This window comes from Pomacea canaliculata, linkage group LG3 (genome assembly GCF_003073045.1).
Source record: "Pomacea canaliculata isolate SZHN2017 linkage group LG3, ASM307304v1, whole genome shotgun sequence".
Taxonomy (NCBI): Eukaryota; Metazoa; Mollusca; class Gastropoda; order Architaenioglossa; family Ampullariidae; genus Pomacea; species Pomacea canaliculata.
The window spans coordinates 892405-909975 of record NC_037592.1 but is presented as its reverse complement, the minus strand read 5'-3'; the positions used below and the strand labels follow the sequence as shown (position 1 = coordinate 909975).

The window sequence follows — 17571 nt, the reverse complement described above, 5'->3', positions numbered from 1 at the left end:
ATGCAATCACAAGAACAGTCATACTGATGTCTGACAGTATGTGCTGTTACAAGTATAATCACCAGCTGAGGTATGATGGTATGTACTGCTACAAGTATAATCACCAGCTGAGGCATGTTGGTATGTAATTTTACAAGTATAATCATCTGCTGATGTCTGATAGTATGTGCTGCTACAAGTACAGTCACCTGCTGATGTCTGATGGTATGTGCTGCTACAAGGTGCGTGTTTGCACACAAGACCGGATGTGTGTGATCCTGACCTATCTGTCCAGTTTAGCTAATCAAACATTGGTTTTCTCTGTGCAATTTTATTATATTCTCTTGTGGTTCTGTATGTTTAGATAACAGTACAAATCAATGTCATCAGTTTCTGTACAACACAATTTCTGCAAAAAAATAATATATATAAGGTTCCTTCATAAAACATATCTTTTCTGTCATCAAGTTTATAACTGTTAAACACTACAAGAGTGAATATAGCTAGCTTTCAAACATTAAAGGAATTATTCCTTTTCGAAAAAGCAGGGAAATACTTGACCCAATTAATGACAAATTCAAGAAGCTAGGGTAAAGTTTAAAAACTCTGAAATACCCTTTATATGATCATTAAGTATTAACTGTATGATAATTAAATATTAACTCTAAAATTTGAAAAGAAACAAAAAAAAACAAAAGACAACTTAAAATCTACTTATTTCAAAGCACTATCAAGCTCCCTTACACTTAAAGATGATAATAAACACAGCTAATGACACTAAATGTCCCTCTTAATTAGCTTAATAACTAGATGTTATTCAAACAGGCATATGCTTCAACACATCATTGACGATTGCAGGTAGTTTTCATTCTTGCCTATTTAGCAATCAAGAAATTAGTGAAATTATTCACATAATGAGTATTCAATCGTTAAAAACAGACGATACTAATTTTCAACCAAAATCTTTAATACATCTGCTGTTAGTATGTCAAAGGATTGACATCAACTCCTCAGTGACGCATGTATCTTTCTTCAAGCACATACATGTTCCCCTTGCTTCTACTATAATGCATGCTCAATGCAAAAAAGGCCTATCTGTAGGTTCAAGATGTACATGAATACATAAAAACACCGCTTCATGTAACTATAGGGTGTTTCATAAAGTATGCAGTTTTAAAAAATGCAATAAATCAGCCAAACTCAAATGTACTTTGATGTAGTAATAGTAATGATGGGTATTTATAATGCATAGTGCCAAGAACAAGATAGATTGCACTCAATGTGCAGAACAGCAATGATAAATGAACAGATACTGGACAATGTGATACATGTCACCACAAAACATAAAGCAATGATGAAGGGATGTAGATACTATAACCGGTATAAGATGGAGTCATTACATGACAGTTAACATGACAGACAGTATTGCCCGGGAGTTAAGATAGTAATTCAGGGTTAGTACTTTGTAAACAGATATGTGTTCACAGAGCGTGTGAATGTAGCCTTGTAGTCCGAGTGGTGGATGTGATAAGGAAGAGAGTTTCACTGCTTAGCAGCACAGAGGGAGGATGTCTGTTGTCCGTATGTGTCTTTGTGAGAGGGAGGACAGAATGCGCGGGATGATGAGGAGCCAAGGCTTGGGGCAGGATGTGGACAGACAAGATGTCAGTATAGTAGTGGGGGGAGGGAGCCTTCAAAGAATCCATAGCATAGAGTTGAGAGCTTGTAGTCAATGGTAGCTTTAACTGGTAGCCAATGAAGAGAGTGAAGAAGTGGTGTGAATGTTCACATTTGCAAGTTCGGTAAACGAGACGAGCAGCCAAGTTCTGGACTTTCTAAAGCTTGTGGATGAGGTACTGTGGACAGCCAGCAAGAAGAGAGTTGTGAGAAACATGTTCATCATGAGACATGTAAGCAGACATTATGTAACCCAAGTTACGTGCTGAAGTAACAAAAGGAACATCAGCATCTCCTACCCAGAGGCAGGCAGTGAAGGGTAAACTCTGGCTCTAATCTTGGAAAAAAATAAAAGCTTCTGTTTGTTTGTCATTTAATTTTAGCTTGTTGTGGGTCATCTATAGTCTAATATCAGCATAAAGACAGCAGTGTGTGCTTGAAAAGGAGAAAAGTTGTTATACAGTTGAGTGTCGTTAGCAAAAGATTAATCGGATCAAGAGTGAGATTGAGTAGTAAGTGGCTTATAATAATGAAAAATGATATCGAGAATATTTCCACCTCCACTTTCTTTGTGGGCAATCATCAAATTGTTGAAATTAACGATAACTCTTTCGCAGAGTTGCTCAATACCGAACTGCTTCATGGCTACAAAATGAAAAAACGACAAATGGTCTTCTGAGTGAAAATGGGTAATGAAAATGATAGGAGCAGTGTTCACAAGCTTCAAACAACAAAAAATCATGTGAAATTAAAAAACTGCATAATTTATGAAACACGCTGTATTTTGGGCAGTGGTCTGGGCTGCGGGATGCAACCAGGCTCATGTAGCGTGAGAGGTAAAGACAGCTCTCTGTGTGTATCTGTGAGTTATTTTTAATCACACTTTTTATGTTCTGTCTGAATATGTGATATAAGTAAAAAGGGAGACTCTAACTTTGTACATTGTGCTGTCTGGGAGGGCAGTGTATGTAAAGGGAGGTTAAGGAAAACTACAAGGTATGAGGTGCTCTGTGTAGAGAACAAGTCTGTAGTCTGTAGTGTTCATAGCACAAGATGAGATGACTGTTCCCATGATGCAACAGCTGCCGAGAGGAGGAAAGAATAAAGCAGGAAACATGAGGAAAGAATGAAGTGTGTTTGTAGCGAGGGTATGGGGATGGGTTATTTTCAAAAACTCACTTGACACTGTACCCCAGTTCCACAGCAGCAACCATCAAACATATGAAAACATTTTGTGAATCTTACCATGCAGTAAAAACAGGCACTACATGCACATGTTCTTTATATCAAGTAACCAGCACTCACAACTCTACATGCAAGCTGATTTCATAATCTGGTCATTTGCTACAGCACACACTTGCTCTCCTGCTTGAAACTCTGCTGCTGTTACATCCTGACCACACAGTTTGTATTAGAGTCACATCCACCACACACTAGAAACACATTGCACCGATCATGCATATGTATAAATAAAAAAAATAAAAAGCATGCAAACTTATTCTGAAAATAAAGTTGTTTAATGCAAAATAATGGCTGGTGCTGCTGACTGTGAAGTGTGAGTCGAATAAGTGGGGGGCATTAGGTGGCATAGTGGCACCATGATAGTGACAATGACATGTTGTGAACTCCTATCTTGGCTGCCAGATACCTCCCTGGCTCCCTCTCAATGTGATACCTGTTGATAAGGTTGACCATTGGTTTCCTCTGGGTACTCCAGTTTCTTTTAAGTGTGTGTGTGTGCCTGCAGTGCAACTAGTTAGTCTAATGTCTAAGACATGGTCTCCAAATAAGTGATTGTCCAAAGTAATCCTCATATTACAAAATCTATGCCTGCCCTGACCAGTAGCCTTGTGTTGTGGGAAATTAAAAGTTTTTCCTGTACAGGTCCCTTGAGACAGTCTGTGAAGAAACCCATCTCTTCCTACAGTGCTAAGCTCCTTATATTTTCCTTATTTTTTATATTTTGCAACTGGTATGAATGTTTGAATGTATGGCTAACCCTAAATCTTACCTACGGTTGGACAAAGGTGTCTGAATGTGATAAATTTATTGACATGTGTGCATATGGTTTACGTGTGTGTGGATGTATTTACATTTGTTTTTGTCAATTGCTATGCACATTTACATGTATGAAAGGAATAAAGTGTTTGGGTTCAATGAATTTATGGTTTTTGTTGTTGTTTAAATGCCTTGAGCTCCTCATCAGGGGAAAGTATGTGTGTACAAATATTCATCATCATGATTATTATTACAGGACACCAGAAAACATGAATTTAGTTTGTACACATGGCATTTCATATATATTCTGTTCCTGCCAAGATCCATAACAACCTGTTATTTTACATATTTTACAACATTTGAGCATGGTACCCCAGTCGGATCCTAACGTGCTTTTTAGGTTATATCAATGATTCTTGAAAACAACCCAAAACAGACGTAGGGTACTTTATTGTGGATGATGATATAACTCGCAGCATGGAGGTCAGCTCAATGGACTCTTTAAAATGACAGGAAAACAAAGCAAGCACGACCTGAGATGGATGTCATGATGTAAGTGATTGCCACTCACAGCTTACAACATCAATAGCACCAAGGCATGAGGGTACACAATACATGAGACAAAGGGTAGGTCTAGTGGACTGAGTGTTCAACAAGATTAGAATGCACAAGCTATCTTTATTCATAAGATGCTCACAACAAGAAGTTTAGCTGAAATCAGTTACGCTTACTGTAGGCACATGTTGTAAGGGTGTAGTGCAAAAAACTTGATATGTGAGTGTTAAGCACTGGCGATGATGTGAGTTGGTCCACAACATTTATTATCCCTGGTTAGAAAGCTACTATAGTGGTCAATTCATGCCACACGTTGGTATCAAACAGTAGTATTCAAAAAAATGAAGCCATTTACCACAGGCTATTTCACTTCCGTCTGGTGCTGGTACAGGCTCTAAATGTTGATGGAAGTGTGTTTGTAAGGTAATTCAAAGTAGACTGACACCCAAGTCAACATGCTCTTGAAACATTTTTTTACAAGATCATCATGTCAAACGAATAAACACTGTCTGATTAGACCCTGACCAACCATCAAATGCTATAAGGCATGACGATAACATTAAAACAATAACACAGACACTTAATTAAGCAAATGTAAAAAATGACATTATAACCAATAATACAAATACGAAAATTAAAAGACAGTTATGGAATATACAAGAAAGAATACAAGGCAACAACTATGCATAACAAACTTGGTGGCTACTTCATTGGTAAACATGAGAATGCAGACATTTGAAAAGTCTACAACTTGTAGAGACAGTAACAAGCTGTAAGACCCGTCTGTCTGCGAGTAGAATAACTCTGAGCACCATGGTAGAACAAGATCGGCAACTATTCCAACCATTCCCAAAAGGCATAAATTCCAGTCAAGAAGAAACATAGAACACTCTTACTGGATATAGGCACAAACACACAGAATCTGTGACAAATTAATTTTTGACTCTCTTCTGGCAGTAGTTTATTTAGCATGTCTCAAATACTCTGACTGTATACTGACAGGCATTCACTGGATGATATCAACATTTTCATTAGTCCCTGCCATGTTCTTTGCTTTCTGCACTTAGTATTTCTGTGTTCTCCCAATGCTGTATGACAGTTTACTAAGTAAAGATAGTCTCATTAAAGACAACAGCCCATCATGAAATAAAGATAGTCTCATTAAAGACAATAAAACCAAATTTTAAAAATACTGCAACAATGATTTGACCATGATGAAGATGATCCAATGGATATGTAGCCAGATGCAGTACCTACTCAATACTTCATGTTGAGACAAAAGCAGTCAGTATTACACAGTAAAATTACCAGGTTTGGTATGTTAACAGAAGGGATTTGTTCAACTTTGAAGTTCTCCACAAACAGGGTGTGATGGAAATGACTCATGCATAGTTCTAGCTGTACTGCTTGTAACAGCATTGACACCATGCCACTGATCAATCACAACCACTATCTGCATTGTTCTAGCTGTACTGCTTGTAACAGCATTGACACCATGCCACTGATCAACCACAAGAAGCACCATTTGCAAAACCACCCTGCAGGCAATATATGAAGCTGCAGAACCATTCCACAAATATCATACTGTGCACATTTACCAACGGCAATCTCACTGCCATCTGGAGCAGGAATAGGTTCTGGTGTCCAAGATAGAAAAGAAAGTGGTAAGGTCATGGGGACTTGTAACTTGATGTCTCAGTTAAGCACATTCTATAATGTGTTTTATTCTTTCTTAATCTATAGGATTCCTTCTGCATATATATTAATGCTTCAAACAAACCCACACTTTTATACTTCTGATTCTTTCTTCATTCACCTCAGGATTTTTATGAGGCATGCATGCCAGGAGGTTTTGCGTAATTCAAAAATTTAAGAGAGCAGTTTTCTTGTCAGAAAAATATTTATCTGATTCATCCTTGTATTTGACAATACATTGTACTGGACTACATGTTGTATTTGACTATGTCCTGGACCATAGACTGTATTTAATTACACTAACAGAAAACAGGAAAAGCATACAATAATAACAGTAAAAATAAAAGGACTCATTCCCTGACTAGTTTATAAATTGGAAAAAAGAGACTGAAAGCTGGCAATGCCAATTCTTACTCTGGAGTTCAGGCGATTTGCTACAAGCAATTCAAGGAAATGGTCAAGAGCTAGCATCTTCAATGGAGCTAGCCTGTCCTCAATAGAACTAATATGTCTTCAACAGAGTGTTTTTCTCACTCCACCATCCTGAATAAAGATTCTTGCACATTCATAACTTACACAACCAAGATTTTCATGACACACTGGCATCACTCAGTTTTTAGATGCTGCTTTAAACTTAAAGTTCACAAGTTTTTTTTATGCATGTTATTTTGCATGAGACATTTTGAAAAAATGAGAAATCTCATTAATATGAACATATGCTGATCGTAACAGTCACCTTTGTTGTATGCCATGACATACCAACAAGATGCCTATTTTGTACCTGATCACAATAGTAGATCACCTTTATTGTATGCCATGACATAGCAACAAGATGTCTGGTCTGCACCTGATCACCTGTTTACTATCAAAAGCAGATCTACAGACTGATAAGACAACTCTACCTGAGAAAACAAATCTTAAATAAAAATATTCACTAGCCCACATAAAAAGGAAAGAATTAAAACAATTAAGTCTATACCAAATTACGAGAGGGCTGAGAAAATTCAGATGATACTTAGTGAACCCCTAAAGGTGAAAGGTTATGTCTGATAAGCAACAGGATAAAATAATTACTCAACACTATCCCTGAAAAAAGATGAGACTTATTAATGACTCAAGCAACAAGTGACAAACTGGAATTAAGACATTGTGTCAGCAAAAAAACAGATGTCACGCTTTTGTTAGGTCACCGTCTTAAAGCTTGAGAAGATAAAAAAAAAATAAAAAAATGAATTTCAAGACAAGCATCTTAAAACATAATCTGACCTTGGGCTCCAAGCATGGTGGCCTTGACGGTAGAAAGAATCTTCAGCTGAGTGCCAATTGTTGGTATGCGCTCACAGACGTTAAGCAGATTCTATCGTAGAAAAAAAAGTTATCGTCATGCAAAATATCAGCTTTATTTTAATGAAGAGGTGGATCAAAAAAAAAACAAACAAACAAAAAAAAAAAAATGATGACAAAGGCATTTAAAAAACTGATTTAAGAAAAAATTGTATTTGCCATTATCAAATCAAATCAAATCGAATCAGACTTTATTGTCTGTTGAGGAGACCCAGGACAGAAATTTGTCTTCGCTCACAAGGGCAGGCATACATACTCACACAGACATTTAACACACACACAGGAGTAAAGATACAAGTAGTTTGGATCTCTGTCAAATGGTCATGAAATTCCAATACTTTAAATTTCTGTGTATATATTATGAGATTTGTTCTCTGAGTGTGAATGGTAGCCATTTTTGTTTAGAAAGATGACAGCATAACACGCTTAAACGATGTATGACTCTGTTGTTAATATCTGATCTTTTTAGCTACTTGTGTCACTGGTGACCATGTCCTCTTTTGGGCCGAGGTCAATTTGAGCTTTGGTGTTGGAATGATGCCTACTTATGAGGGGCAATATGGTCATGGCAGAGTCAATTGGACATTTTGGAGTTGGGATGATATATACTTATGTGAGAGACATGGTCATGACACGCAGGTGGCTGAAGCAACATGCTTAATGTATTTTGTCATTTCTGCAGAAAGTTGTAATACAGGGCTATGTACAGTCGCTCAGTCTATTTGAAAATCTACTCAATACTTTCCAACACACAACATCTGCAAAAAGGTTGTAATAGAGCACAAACTGTCAGTCATACGTTGACATTGGGCAGGTAGTAATAACAGAGATGATGTTTATATAGTGAAATAGGACTGAAAATTTAAGGGTGGCATCTAAGATGGGCTTGCAATACAGGTCTTACTGTATGTGTACAAAAACACTGCATTAGACAGATGACATTGCCAACACCAGAGTTTATGAGTACTGCTTTTGAGGTAAGCATAATCTATTAAACAGTGGTTCTGCGACATAAGAAAGAGAAGAATGATGGGCTTTGACTTACCGTCCTCATTTTCTTGTCAGTGCACTCAGCAGCCAGTTTCTTAGCGAGACGTGTCACATCTTCAGAAGCCTCTGCGATGGCCTTGGCTGTTGCAATCAAGTCCTTCTTTGTTCCTCCCTCCCCTCTGCCAAATATAAGAAAGATGATGAGACAGTGGGTCACTAGGGAATCTACCACACACACACTGCAGTGACGGACAATAACAGGGATGATGATGATAAAATGCAGATAACAAACAAAATTGTCCACAACTAAACAATGATGGACAACCTATATCAGTTTGATAAGAATGTAAATGTTACAAAAGGCTTAGGAGATGTTAAAGTAGCACAAGTTGTTCTACAGCACTTTTCACCAGCACTAGCCTTCCCTCATAATTGCACCTGGTAGGTGGGACCAAGTCTGGCAATTATACAGCAAGATCTTTTAACCATGTATATTAATCAAACATAATTAGTAGCTGCAAGTTTTTTTTATAATGAAAGTAACAAAATGGCAACATGTCATTAAAATGTAGCAGGAAATAGTAATGATATTAAACAGAATAAGACTAGCAATTTGGGAGACATGCATCAGAAGTTACATGCCTAAGAATACAAGATCAAATGTCTTTAAGAAAGGAAATAATTTCAGTTCAGACTTTCGTGCTTACTCTCTCAAGCTAATGAAGGCATATCACTATAATGTGGACTACAGCTATCTATCTAGATAAGCAGAACCAAAGTGTATCAATGACAATTATAATGATAATTCTTTATTAACGAGAGGTAAAATAAGCAAAAAAATGCTTTTTTCCATTTAGCCCTCACCCTTTATCACATGATATTAACATGCTTCTCAACACACCATCAATCTCTCAGCTAGTATTCTGGCAGCACATTGCATTCATGCGATTATCTGGAATAGCAACAAGTCTTTTTCAGCTGCAGATTCCTTGGAGGTTCTAAACATGCTAGTGACAAAAAAGTAAACAGCCCGTGGAAAAAGCTTTGACAGCTGGTCAGCAAAGCCAAGCAAAGGTACAAGACTGCAATTTCTGACAAAGACCAGCAGGCATGAGACACAAGGCATGAAAGACTGCAATTCTGACAAAGACCAGCAGGCATGAGACACAAGGCATGAAAGACTGCAATTTCTGACAAAGGCCAGCAGGCATGAGACACAAGGCATGAAAGACTGCAATTTCTGACAAAGACCAGCAGGCATGAGACACAAGGCATGAAAGACTGCAATTCTGACAAAGACCAGCAGGCACAAGACATAATACACGAAGGACTGCAATATCTGACTAAGAAGTGGCTTGGACAAGGCAAAAGAAGATATGCATTGCCTGTAGATCTGTAAACATGTCCAGACCATCAACCACCCAACAAGGGTTTACTTCAAATGCATACTGTACAGTGCACATGTAGTGGAGACCTGAGAAATAATTGGAGACAAGACATATCAGCCCAGAGTATGATTAATGCATTCAGATGGACATGGCAAAATTACACTCACCCGAATACTTCTGGGCTGGAGACAAAGTGCACGTCTATGTAAGGGGGTGATACTTATGATGATACCAACCTAGTTGAGGACTGACATTTTATTCACAACAAATTTTGGCTGTCTAGGTAATTTTTAAAAAGTGGCTGGTACTTAAAGGACAGGCATAGTTGGCTGTGGGCTGGTACTTATGGGACAGTGCTTGTTAGCCATGAGCTAGTAACCCAGAATGTCTGAGGATGTTTACAGCACGGCACTAGCCTTCAAATGCGGCTTACAGGATGTCAGCTGATGTTTACAGGATGGCGCTAAAGTCAGCTGGTGTTTACAGGATTGTACTAGCTGTGAGCTGGTTTTATAGGACAGTGTGCTAGTTATTATTGGTAGCTTAATGGATAGGCTAATAGCTATCTGTGGCCTGGTACATTATCAGTAGTGCAATGGTGGTTTGTATACTTGTGTTGTCAGATCCTTAAGGTTAAAAAAAACTCAAGAGTACAGCAAAACAACCACTACTAACCCCACTGCTCCTCATCCCACTAGAGGCCATGTCATTATAGCATCAGTACACCTCAGTGCCACTAGTGTCATAATGTTTTCAACACAACCCAGTGTCACTAGAAGCCATGACATAATGGCATCAATACAACCCAGTGAAACTAAATGCCATGTCATAATGACATTAATACAACCCAGTGTCATAATGACATCCAGTGTCAAAAGTCCATCAATACAACCCTGTGTCGCTAGCGTCATGGCAACTTCAATATAACCCAGTGTCATAATGGCATCAATACAACTCTGTGTCACTAGCATCATAGTGACTTCAATATAACCCAGTGTCGCTAGAAGCCTTGTCATAATGACTTTGGTACAACCCAGTGTCACTCGTGTCATAATATAGCCAGACCTCGCTGTCGACCTTCCCTGTCTTTAAAACTTCCCTATGTCGAATTACTCATTAGTCCCCGGCTAAATACCCATAAGACCAATGTAGTTTAGATCTCCTCAATTTAAAGATTTTTCAGCTCCCAACCTCTGTTAGTTGAATTTTCGAAGGTCTTTAGGTTATTATTCTAGGGCTACATTTCAGAACACGTATTCTGGAAAACCAAGAAAATGAATGCAAATTCTTATCTTAAGGCATTCCACAAGAAATTAAGTGACTCTCTGCAGATAGGATATATATTTTGAGACCAAATATTTTCTGGACAAAAAAAAAAAAAAAAAAAAAGAAGAAGGGGAACTAATCCGCGTCCCTTCAGGGCTCTATCATAACCAACAAGAAGCCATGTTTGTCTAAGGTCAACCCCTGTAGTACCACTGGGCACAGCAAGAGCTGGGGTACTAGCAGCTAATACAAGGCGCATACACTAGAATGGAACCAACAATACAAAGGTACATAACCTGGAGTGGAATAAACAATACAAAGGTACAAACACCAGAAGGGCACATACAATACAAAGATATAATACACATACACTATAATGGCTGATATAATACAAAGCGAAATAGAACACAAATGCTCACGTAATACAAAGGAAGATAACCTAGAAAAAAAAAATTACACCCAAGTGCATACAACTAGTCAGCAGAATAAAATAGGCAAACACACAACATGGGCAAAGAAATACCTCAACCTCCACACCACACACCTTCATTCTTTTTCTTCTCTTTCTTTCTCTCACACACACTCAAATGCAGCCCCTCCATACACACACAGAGCAACGCATCAGTTTGAAAAGCTGAGACAGACACTACTTTTATAGGAAGGGGAGGGAATTGTTGTTTTACTGCGAGCCAGCAACTAGGACTATATCACGACAAGGCAGCCAGCCCTGTAAACAGATGCTATATGCAGAGAAAGAACAGTGTGCCTGAGACAAAATCTGAACTCAGGACACCCAACCTTCATAGGCACTTACCATTGTGCCACTGGACTGCGCAATACTATTACAGGTTAGCGCTACATACCAATGTCTCCATCATGAGTACAGTTACACCAGTATTCTCAGGCACGGTCTTGGAAAATGGAGCACTATGCACACAAAGGCAAGAAACGGAGGCACTATGCACACAAAGGCATGAACAACTGAACAATCTGACCAAAATCCAAAGATAAAATTAGAAGCCAACTACCTGACCAGCTGACTCAGTTTGGCCATCAGCAATGCCATGCGTTTGGCAGCTGCAATAATCTCATTATCCTTACTAGACCACTGCTTAGCTTCCATATGTAGAGCATGTGCTGCCATCTGCCAGGAAAAAAGAAACACATTTGTACTTGACCATAAGCCAGTCTGCTGTACCTTTAGCACAGGTCAGTCTGCTGTACTTTAGCACAGGTCAGTCTGCTGTACTTTAGCACAGGTCAGTCTGCTGTACTTTAGCACAGGTCAGTCTGCTGTACTTTAGCACAGGTCAGTCTGCTGTCCTTTAGCACAGGTCGGTCTGCTGTCCTTTAGCACAGGTCGGTCTGCTGTACTTTAGCACAGGTCGGTCTGCTGTACTTTAGCACAGGTCGGTCTGCTGGTTGAAGAGTATTTGTTACACTATAAGACTTTTGTTCTGTAACTGCAATGTTCTCTAAGTGAGAAAAGTCATGAGGAAAAGCTATGAAAGGTTTTCTAACATTATTAAACCTTAACATTACAACAAGCAAGACATTCAAGGACTTAACTTATAAACAAGTAAACTATGCAATATTTTAAGGACTAGAAGAGTGCAAACAACTTATTGTGTAATGATTGGTTAAAACTCAGTACACAATACTCTTTCCTTCAATCATATGTTGCTAGCTTTCCCACAGGCTGCGGTTTTCACAATATAATTGCATTATTTTAACATCTGTGCTGTTGATCTCTTTCTGTACAATGTGATGTTTGTATCTTGAGCATGGAAGGTATGTATTCATCCACAGCTGGGAAAACAGTTTCTTGCAATGATCTTTACCCAATCATTTCAAGCAATTTTGCACTCCACTAGTACTTCTTCAATACATCAGAGATATTAATTGAAATCTTAAATAAATGTATGGTGTCATGGTTTATTGCTCAGGTTGATGTTAGTGTTTGTTAAGAAAGCTCTGTAAAAAGTCAGCAGCATATTTGATTCTAAAAACTGTGTCATTGTCCAAGACATACTGAAATATGCTGAAAGGATAAAAATACAATTTCAAAAAGAACAAGTGTAATAAGTGTTTATGAATATCAACATTAATATAAAAAAACATCAAAGGCCTAATAAAACTAGTTGATAGCACACAGCTCAATAAAGAACCCTAACCATTATTGGCTGGTTCGCCTGTGGGATTGGGAAGTCTTCCTCGTCGTCCGTTTCTGGGGGTGGGGGTCTTGGTGGTGCCATGTCTGATGGAGGTGGGGGTCTGGGAGGGACATCTGTGAGGACAAGCAAGTCATACATGCTGACAAACGTGCTGGCAATAAACTCAAGAATCAATTCTCTGTAACCGAGACTAGGTAAGATCAATTCTAAGATCAATATAGAGGAAAATGTTTTTTAAACTCATTACTAAATGTTTTTACAGTTCCTGAAATGTTTAATAACAAAAAGAAATGTTTGGTTAGTTCATTATATGTTTGCATAACTCTCTCAACATTCTGTTCCTCTCTAATACAACATCACAGATGAGTCTATGGAATCAATCAGGTGCTTAATACACCAACACTAAAATAGCAAACAGGAGCTGGAAAAACAGAAAATTTTACACTACAGGTACTGAAGTTTGTATGCTGAAGTTGACAAACTGGTGTATCTTGTAACTTAGAAACTGTCAAGTGTTTAACGCACCACAACTAATGCCACCAACACCAGACCTAAGTACCTGCTTGTTTAATACATGTACAGATGCTAACATGTGAGAAAGCTGTTGCCATCAGGCAGGCGCTACAATGTGTCACAAGTGCAAAACACTGCCTACCACAGAGGTCCTTCATGCCAGCAGCAATCACCATCCTAATTACCTGGCATCCTTTTCAGAAGGTTCATGTGTATGTGAGAGAAGGCATTGGTGTGGGAGTGTGTTAAATGTTGCGTATAGGTATGTAGGTCTGCACCTTATGTTGTAGCTTATATACTTTCATTGTGTTTGTGTGTGTAGTGATGGTAAGCAAAAGAAAAATTTGTCTTGGACTTCGTTAGACAATAACATTTGATTTCATATCGATGTACAATACTTTCCTCTGAAGCATTCTGATCTTATTCATGAAGCACATTTACAATACACTTGTTTCCAGTACTTTCGTTCAGTGTGGATTTCTCCTACTTTAAACCATTATATTATTACTGATGTTATGCTACAGTTTTATAAAGATACACATCACAAAGTTCATAGCACAGAATATATATAGTCAAGATAACACACTGTTGTCAATCGTAAACTATATAGGTTTTAAAACAACGTATACATTTTACACATGAATTTGAATTAGCGCAGTATGACAAGCACTCCAAAATAATGATAATCCACTATTTTTCTCAGATGTTCACTCATACAAACCCATACACACATTTACTGCACTTAAAAAAATAATGTTCAGCCCCCATCATGTTTGGGGCAAAGTTCTGAGAGTCTGAGGTGTTAGTGACTTGCACAATGCCAGGCTTGAGTCAGCAGATGTAAAAACAAGGTTCTGCTGCAAGACAGCGCAGGACATGCAGGTGCTGTTATATGTCCCTTGACACAGGGGAAGTCTTCTTCACAGAAACAATGAATGAAGTTCAGCTGGGCTGCAGAACTTTTCACAATGATTGTTGGTTAGACAGTACAAAAAATCAACAACTTGTTACTGTTAAGTGTTCTTACATACAGGGGAAAATAACATTCATGGAAACAATGTATGCGGACCTGCTGGGCCCTGCAATTTTCACCAATAACTTGTAAAAGGTATACAAGACTGCATTTCATTCAAATGACTGGGCTGATCTCTGATACTGAGATCAACTACTAAAATCTGCTTGAAAATCACTCCCACCCCGCCCCACTTGACTCCTCAGAAATAAACACCAAATTTACAAAAATCCCTAGACAAAGAGGCAGGTTAAAAGTCAGGAACGTCCACAGATACACCCAATTAACATGAAGTTCCACCTCTCCTTTGAATGTAGCTTTCTGTTCCTGACACATAAGCCTCTGAACATCATCAAGCATAGAGGTAAGACTGTAATATCAGGAATGTCCACCAATTAACCTTGAAAGTAGTCTTGATAAGGTAAGTGCACCTACATTTTGTAATCAGTTCTTTCTGTGCATGGTGATGTCTGTAGGCTTGTATAACAAAAACAGAATATATTTTGGACATATTGTTAATATAAGACTCTGGGATATATTTTGCACCAACATGACCATAGTGGTTTTAAAAAATACAGTTTTGTATACCTTCAAGACTACAATATTGGATGAAGGATGAGAGGATGTTAATGAGAACATCGGTCATGCAGTTGATGTTGGCAAGAGATCCACTCTGGAAGCATGATTTGTATACAGACAACATCAAAACACTCTTGAATGTCTTAAGATGCCCTGTTTTCAAACTCACGCCAGAAATCAGGCAAAGAAAAACAAGGTGAACATATGGCAATGCTATAATCAAAATCAAACTCAAAAACTGGAATCCAAAAAAAAATATAAATCCTTACAGTCAAACAGGTGTTGGCTTAACATAAACAAATGAAAAAAAGACAGTTTGCAACAAAGGACAAGAACCGAATTCAACTCTGCATTGTGCACTAGATAAAACAAAATTAAGAAAACTGTAGTTAATACAAAGAAAGAAATGTAAAAGTTAAAAACAACTGTTCTATAAAGAACTTCTCCTAAACAAAAGCAAGAGATCGTTCAAAAGGAGTAAATATACATGTCAAGTGCTAAATTTTCTTGCTAAGTTTGCTGGACTGATGGCAGAAATACAGGAACGCACAGCCAATGTCAAATACCTGGATGATCTCCAGCAGACTACCACTGACTGATGACAAGAGTGAACCGATACCAAATTGCCCCAAGAATTGGTCTGTTTGTAGTTTCTCTTATTTCTGAAGTGCTATAAGCAAATTATTTTGGAAAAATGCTATATGAATTCTCATTATTAATAAGGCACCAAAAAACTCCATCTTCTCCCCTGGGACCATATAGTCACAGCGGGGTTGATTCGACTCAGGCAGGACGCCAGTATAGCCCCCATTTACTGATATCTCTTTATAAGTAAAGGAAAGCAGACTGGTTGATCTTTTACTCAGTTTCGACCTGATTTTGGTGGATTTTAGCAAGTCTGAATATGGGGATTTTATTGTAGCTTCTCCAACTATGTGTGACCAGAAAAAAATTTATTCCAATGTTTGCCCATACACTTTTCTTAACTTTCAACGTTCGTCATCTAAATATCATGATTATTTTTTTTTATTACTAAACATAAACAGATTCAATAAATTAGAAAATAAAGATTCTTACAAATGTCACAATTATTCATTTTTGATTTATGTGTGATTTGCCTGATTCATTGAATCGTGAAGTTTTGTGTAGTTTTTTTAAAAATGAAAAGTGATATTACTCCAGCACCAAAGTACTTGACATGTATAAATAAGTAAAGACAAGATGCATCCTATGCAAACACACACACAACATACACCGAATAAGTCAGTGTAGTAAATTAAACCAAACAGGCACAGTGTATTGGCAGGCCTGTCCACGCTGAATCAGTCCTCTGCTGGGCATGCAACATTTCATGAGACTTCAATGTCAGGGTTAACACACACATCAAGATCAAACACAGGGTCAACTAGTTGAACTGAAGATGGAAGGCAAAATCAAGCAAATATTGAAAGAAAACTACCGTAGCCATAGTAGCCATAGTAGTCAGGCTGTGGGGGTGGGGGAACCGGGGGTGGGGGGACTGGGGGCGGAGCAGGCACTCGGTCAGTTGCCACGTGGTGGTCTCGACTCAAGGATGCTGCAAATTGGGAGAAGAAATGCATACATCACAGCTGTCTATTCCAGAACAAAGAATACAAGGTAAAATATACAAATACACAATACTGCACAAGAGGAGAGGACGGTGCTTCTATTATATAATTTCTTCAAGTGACCTTAGCTTTCAAGCATCTGGATCAGGGTTAGTGAACTTAGCTATCAAGCATGGGCACTTCTACGCCCTGTAGTGCGATGGTGCCCTTTGGGTATTTCTTATACTGAATGACCTGGTGCATGATTAACTGAAAAGGCACAAGGCTGAGTATCACAGGTTATTTCCACCTGTATAATAGCTATATGTCATAATTGTATAACATAATACAGTTAGTCCAATAAGGTGCATCAGTAAGAATACACATTCTTAATGACTCATTGAACAAGTCCACAGTCCAAGTAGAATAAGGGTTAAACAAGGAAGTACCTTGTGTAGGTGAGTTCTGGTACCCATCAACACTGTATGAGTCTGGAACTGTGGGATTGAAATGGTTAATGCAAAATGCGCATGTCCAGGAAGGAAAATATGAAACACACTCACTTGCCATCGGAATAGTTTAACCACACATTTGGCAAATGGTACATAATCTAACTACTTTTGTTCACCAATAGCATTCTCAAACTGCAGTAGCTCAAAAACAAGATACTTCATAAAAAACAATTCAGAAAATACAAAGAGCTATTTCTGGACACCACTCTCGTTTTTGTTTAGTTGTATCAAAAGTTTCATCAGTTTCTGCCAGGCCACCAGTTCTGCGTGCCTGCATGCTGGATCAACAGATTGAGGCTGTCCTTAATTGTTTTGGCCATG

General features: G+C 38.2%; 1 protein-coding gene across 11 annotated transcripts in view; it reads right to left on the bottom strand.

Moving 5' to 3' along the window:
- The window catches only part of LOC112560284 (vinculin-like), a 47095-nt gene that overhangs the window by 3476 nt on the left and 26048 nt on the right, over positions 1–17571 (bottom strand). For 4 of the 11 annotated variants that reach the window (XM_025232024.1, XM_025232027.1, XM_025232032.1 and 1 more), the window contains 8 exons: positions 17188–17235; positions 16630–16746; positions 13067–13179; positions 11921–12036; positions 9794–9808; positions 8294–8417; positions 7171–7261; positions 4565–4603 (listed from right to left, as the gene is read on the bottom strand). In XM_025232024.1, the coding sequence (XP_025087809.1) occupies positions 4565–4603; positions 7171–7261; positions 8294–8417; positions 9794–9808; positions 11921–12036; positions 13067–13179; positions 16630–16746; positions 17188–17235 (663 nt within the window). Of the gene's footprint in view, positions 1–4564; positions 4604–5807; positions 5847–7170; positions 7262–8293; positions 8418–9793; positions 9809–11920; positions 12037–13066; positions 13180–16629; positions 16747–17187; positions 17236–17571 lie in introns of all 11 variants that reach the window. The other 7 variants (XM_025232030.1, XM_025232034.1, XM_025232025.1 and 4 more) reach the window with 6 other exon arrangements.